At 44.8% G+C, this 6,398-nt stretch overlaps 1 protein-coding gene across 1 annotated transcript in view; it reads left to right on the forward strand.

Moving 5' to 3' along the window:
- The first annotated feature begins 929 nt into the window (after nt 1-929).
- Nucleotides 930-6,398, forward strand: part of Tefm (transcription elongation factor, mitochondrial) — a 6,772-nt gene continuing 1,303 nt past the window's right edge. Inside the window, exons 1-3 of the mRNA XM_050128792.1 lie at nt 930-1,240; nt 2,966-3,426; nt 5,827-5,976. Of these exons, the coding sequence (XP_049984749.1) occupies nt 1,180-1,240; nt 2,966-3,426; nt 5,827-5,976 (672 nt within the window). The 5' untranslated portion in view covers nt 930-1,179. The remainder of the gene's footprint in view (nt 1,241-2,965; nt 3,427-5,826; nt 5,977-6,398) is intronic.

Below are 6,398 nucleotides of genomic sequence, written 5' to 3' on the forward strand. Positions count from 1 at the left end.
TAAAACCAGTCAATTAAAAAAATTTAAAAAGGCAAGATCTTGTTATGTAGCAGGCTGACCTGGAACTCATGTTTGATTGCAGGAGTGTGCCACCACACCTGGCTCTCTTATGAATAACTTCTATTTTAGACTTACTTACTTCATATTACATGTATGAGTGTGTAGCCTACATGTATGTCTGTGTACCACATAGGTGCCTGGTGCCTGTGAAGGTCAGAAGAGAGTATCGGATACCTGGGAACAGGAATTATTGATGGTTGTGAGCTGGCAATGTGGGTTCTGGGAGCCAAAGCTAGGTCCTCCAGAAAGGCTGAGTTGTGAAAATATTTGTGTTGTTGTCTTTTGAGACAGAATCTCACTCTGTAGTCTAGGATGGTTTCAAACTCACCATATAGGCCAGGATGGATTCAAACTCACAGCCATTCTCCTCCTCCTAAGTGCAGGGTTGCAGGCTAGCTACCATGTCTAATATAAAAACAAACCTATTACTTTCCCTTCCTCCTGAAAGCCTATTTAAAAAAAAAAAGGCGAATAAAGTACCTCGCCCCCTCTTCTAGCAAAAATCCTTTTCTTTCCACTCTTCTTCCACCTCTCAGGTTTCATTTCCCACTGTTCATTCTGCTAAGGCAAGATCATGCCCCACGCCCCTTTTCTTCCCCCTAGAAACTCCTACAATCTGGCTTTGCAACTAAAAAACAGGAGTCCTGTCAGTCATTTTCCAACTGTTTCATTCCGCATTTCAAGAACCGAATGTGGCTCCCTCCAGATTCACCGCCTCCGTCTTTCTCACGGGGCCAACAAAGCCCAGCGTCAAAGTGATCTCGTAAGTCGGCCCTCTCTCTTTCCCTTTCCTGTGCACGTCTCCTAGTTACTTCTCTTAACTAGGCACAGGGTATCTGTGCGTACAGGCTCCCCACTGTCCGCCCCAGACTGTCTCCGTGTGTCTGGGAATCCAGAAATGCCTCGCCCCAAAGCAGGACTAAACCTGATCTAGTCCGTTCCTTCTCGGAGATCCTGACCCCGCGTTCTCAGACCCTCAGCCATCAATCACTGAGCCCTCCGTGGCGGCTACCGGAGGCTGGCCCCGGACCGTCTCTTCCGCCGGAACCCTTCTGCCCAGCCCCAGTGGAGCACTTTTAGTTAGAACACATAGAACCGGAAGCTGGTGGAGGAAGACAAATGGGAGAGAACCTGGAGATGGCTTGGAGGAGTAACCTCGCTTGCCTCATCAAGGCCAGAGGTAGGGTTCCCGGGCACGAGGTTGATTGCTTACCTGCCGTTAGCCCGTGATCTGGAGTGTTTCTTTCCTGTCCAGTGTCTGGTTCTCCCACGTGGAGTTTTTGGGGGAGCTGAGGGGCGTTCCCGCTCCAGAGCTCGGGTGCTTCTGTGGCTCAGGGTCCGCATGCACCGCTTCCCTGGCTGGGATTCAGACACTAACTTTAGCGTGCCTCTGGCTGCATTCCTTTTCTGTGGCCGCTGTGTCAAAATGACTTCCCACTGTTTTACAAAGTTCCCCATTGCATGGTGTATGCTTTTTTGCAGTCATGTAGGAAATACTGAGAAGAGTGTAGAACAAAATAACCCCCCTCTATCATTTAGTTAATACTACCAACCCCCGCGCCGCCCCAGACTGGCCTACAACTCAGTATGTAGTTGAGGACCCTAATCCTGATCTGCCTCCACCTCCCCAGTGCTAGGATTACAAGCGAGGATCACCACTCCTGACCAGCTAAAACATTTATGGTAAACGTAGAAAACTGAATTTTCTTTCGTGCCATCAGATGAGAAACTAGTGAAAATGGACACGGAGATAAATCTTAAGCGATGTTACAAAAAAAAAAAAAAGATCTATTGCTGCGCGATGGTGGCACATGCCTTTAATTCACATGAGAGGCAGAGGCAGGTGAATCTCTGAGTTTGAGGCCAACCTGGTCTACAGAGCGAGTCCCAGAACAGCCGGGGGCCACAGAGAGAAACCTTGTCTCAAAAAAACCAAAGGGGGGGGATTATAAATACCAGAAATATCAAAGACATTTGGAATAATTTTGATTAAAAAGAAGTGATACTAGGGATAGAAATAATGGCCTTGCTAGCTAAGTCCCTTTTCACAGAGGTCTGCCTATCTGTGCCTTTCAAATGCTGGGATTCAAGGTCCACTATACCTGCAAACTACAGTTTTTTTATTTTAACTAATTTATTTTTTAGAGACAAGGCCTTATGTAGACTGGACTGGTGGCAAACTTACGGAATCTTGCCTGGAATCTGATTCTCCTGTCTCTGCCTCTCAGGTGCTAAGATTAGAGACCAGTGGTCACAATGCTAGACTTGTACAACTTCTTCCTTGAGTCAGGGCCTCTGTAGCAATGGCTTCCATGGTACAGGTAGATTATTGTGAACTCAAGGCCATCCTGATTTACACACTGAATTTGAGGCCTGTCTGGACCTTCTAGTGAGACCCTGTCTCATAAGAACAAACAAAAACACCCCCCAAAATCACCAATAACCAAAATCAGACAAAAAAAAAAAAAAAAAAAACTCAAATAGCTGGGCGGTGGTGGTGCACACCTCTAATCCCAGCACTTTGGAGGCAGAGGAAGGCGGATCTCTGTGAGTTCGAGGCCAGCCTGGTCTATACAGAGCTAGTTCCAGGACAGGCTCCAAAGCCGCAGAGAAACCCTCTCTCAAACAAACAAACAAACAAACTATCATTCTAAAAGTACTCTTTGTTTTATTTGTTTTTGAGACAGTTTCTCTGTGTAGCCCTGGCTGAACTGAGAGATCCTCCTGTTTTTGCCTCCCTAGTGCTGGGATTAAAGATGTGCACAACCATCACTACCACTGGCTTTACACTTCTTTAAAAGACAGTTCTCTGTGATGCTATGGTTTATGTGCAAGTCTGTATGACTGCACAAGCTGGAAGTCAACACTCAAAGGGTTACCATCTCAATTTAAACTTTCCTTTTAGGGAGATGGAGCTGCCCTCCAATCCCAGAGTACTCATTCCCGCCTCCAGTCCTAAACAATACCTGCTGTCAGAGAAAATCTACTGCACCGGAGAAGATTGTTGCCGGGGTCGTTTCCGATACAAATGGAAAGGAACCTGGGGATGCCCTGGACAAGCTCTTCTCCCCGGAACAGCAGGCTTCTGTCTTGCACGTGTTGAATACAGCTTCTGATAAAGAACTGGAAGCTTTCAGAGTGCTTCGTGGAAGAAAGTCCGTCAGTATTGTAGAACACAGGAAGAAGTTTGGGCCATTCCAGAGCTTGGAGAGTTTGATAGATGTGCCCTTCATCCAGTATAAAACTGCGGTTCAAGTTTGTAACTCTATTCTTTGTTCAGAGAATGGAAGGAAAGAAGAAAAGTCACAGGAAAAGTGGCTGCTGAGAAAATTCATCAAGCCAGCTGTAGAGAGAGAAAGACTTAAGGTGGATCCTCCCCCGCCACCCCACTCTGAGAACTCACTCTGAAAGTGCTCCTCCCAGTAGTGGGTTAGAGACACGTTTGTTTGGGTTTTGTTTTTAATTAGGTCAGAGGACACCTTTCAAGTGTCTGTGCTTTCCTTCTGCCGTATGGGTCCTTGTCAGGATTGGGTGTGAGTGCTTTAAGCCTCTGAACTGTTTTACTGGCGCAGAAAAAGATCCTTTCGGTTTAGTTAGGAATAGAGTACTCATACTAATAGAAGGTCTGTCGCACAAAACGAAAGGTGCAGACAGGAAGCAAGTCGGAGGGAACGCTGTGAGGTAGAACTTGGGGGAAGTTTACTGAGAACTCAATTTGGAAGAGAGAAAATTAGGCAGGTGGGAAGAAGAGGGCATTCAGACAGAAAACATGAATAACAAGAAGTATGTGTATACATGGTTGGGTTAATTTTAATTTCCTTTGTAATTGTTTATGTGTGGGTGTGTATAATGTACGTGTATGGGTGCTCATGCCGTAAGACATGTTTGAGTCCCAGACAGAACTCAGGTTATCAGCCTCGGTGGATCTTCCTACCCCCCTCTCTCCCACCGGGTTGTTTTGTTTTGATTTTTGAGACAGGGTTTCTCTGTATAGCCCTGGCTGTCCTTGAAGTCACTCTGTAGACCAGGCTGGCCTGAAACTAACAGAGATCTGCCTGCCTCTGCCTCCCGAGTGCTGGCATTAAAGACAGGTTGCCACCATGGCCTGGCACTGGCCCCTATTTTTATTATTAATATTCTTTGAGACAGTATTCCTCTGTGTAGCCCCTCAAGATCATGGTCCGCCTGCCACTGCCTTCTGGGTGCTGGGATTAAAGGTATGAGCCACCACTGCCCTGCTATTTTTTATTTTATTTATTTATTTATATTGCGAGATAGGGTCTTATTCTGTTGTTTAGACTGGTTTTGAGCTCTGTTAACTGGGTTGGCCTCAAACTTTTGATGATCCTCCAAACACAAACTTGTGCACCGCCTCTCTCGTGCAGGGATTAACAGATTTGCTGTTATACAAGGTTTATAGGAGGACGGTTAGGCAGGTGTGCGACTGTATTAGGAAGGTACATTGGGAAATTAAGCTGCGAAGATGGGTTGGCCAAGGAGTGCCTCTGGAGCATTGTGGCAGTCTTTGTGGCATAATTTAAAATTACGTATTGAGCTGAGTGCAGTGGCACTCACCTTCACACACACATACCCCGCACAATACCCATGTACATACACCACACCCAGAGCACTAAACACCCACATACCAAAACAAACCAACTAAAAACTAACAATCTGTTGTCTAGAGAAGGGCTCTGAGCAGGTGGTATAGTATTGTCCATGCACAGTAAGCCAGGTCTTTATTTCATTATATATATATTTTTTTCTGCTGTGTTTTTTTCTGGTGTGTATGGATGCTTCAGAGCATGTGTGTGGAAGGTTAGACAATAATTTGAATGAATTAGTGTTTTTCCTTCCACCATATGGGTTCCCGAGATTGAACTCAGGTTATTGACTTTTTCCACTAAGTTGTCTTACCACCCTGTTTAAGTTTGTTGTTGTTGTTGTTTTTTTTTTGTAATATTTATTTATTAGGTAGTGTTCTGCCTGCATGTGTGCCCAGAAGAGGGCACCAGGACTCGTTACATATGGTTGTGAGCCACCATGTGGTTGCTGGGAATTGAACTCAGGACCTCTGGAACAGCAGCCAGTGTTCTGGGCCATCTCTCCAGGCCCCACCCTGTGTAATTTTTATGTATGCGTGTGTATATATGGCAGAGTACATGTGTGTCAAGGAGAACTTCAGGCGGTGTTCCTCCTGTGCTGCTATCTTGTGATCTGTTTTTAAAAATTTAATTGCATTTTTATTTGTGTATCCCTTCCATAGTGAAGTCGAGGACAACTTGGGAGAGTCAGCTGACTGGATCTACCATGTGGATTATAAGACTCCAACTAAGGATGTCAGACTTGGTGGCGGTCGTCTTTACCCACCAAGCAATCTTGCTGGTCCAGCCTTGTTTTGTTTTTGAAGCAGAGTGTCTTACTTTGCTTTCTGTTGCTGTGCTAAAACACCATGACCAAAAGCAACTTGGAAAGGGTTCCTTTCATTTTAGAGAACACAGCCCATGGGGGAAGCTAAGGCATCCCGGAGAGCATGCGAGCATATACACACACAACAATTTTTTTTTCTGAGACAGGGTTTCTCTATGTAGCCATGGCTGTCCTACACCTCACTGTGTAGACCAGATTGGCCTTGAACTCAGAGAGATCGCCTAAACTGAGTTGTTTTGTTTTTGTTTGTATTCCTTTAGGAAGTTAATAGTATTGTGTCTATTGTTTATAGATGTAAGATATTTACACTGTAATCAAACTACCCTTTTCCTTTAGGAAGTTAATAGCATCGTGTCTATTGTTTTTGGTACTCGGAGAATTGCGTGGGCTCACCTTGACCAGAAACCTACAGTGCTGGACTGGCAGCAGACTGAGTGTTGGAAATTAACGAACAGAATATATCCCTCATGTGTCTATCTGGAAGAGGTAAGGCAATGACTAGTCCTTGCTCCTTGTTTTATGTGTTGTGCATTCCTACATAGTTTCTTGTACAGTTTAGACTGGCAGTTTCTAAAGGAATGTAAAAGAAAACGAAAAACAGTGAAGCTGGTCTTTGGGGCAATTTTTTACTCCTATTGTAGCTTTATTATATTGCATTTAAAAAATTTTAGAAACCTTGTCTTTAAATTCAGTCTTTTGTCTCCAAGTGTTAAAAATGTGAAATAGGCAGGAATTGCTATTTTGGTGAGTATGATAATAAGAGACTGTATTGAATTCTAATTGGTAATAATAAAAACCCAGAGTCAGACAGAGGGGTTAATGCTGAAGATCAGCCAGGCGGTGGTGGCACACGCTTTTAATCCCAGCACTCGGGAGGCAGAGGCTAGTTCCAGGACAGGCTCCAAAAC

This window comes from Alexandromys fortis, unplaced genomic scaffold (assembly GCF_014885135.2).
Source record: "Alexandromys fortis isolate MF-2015 unplaced genomic scaffold, M_Fortis_MF-2015_v1.1 scaffold_80, whole genome shotgun sequence".
In the NCBI taxonomy this organism is placed as follows: domain Eukaryota; kingdom Metazoa; phylum Chordata; class Mammalia; order Rodentia; family Cricetidae; genus Alexandromys; species Alexandromys fortis.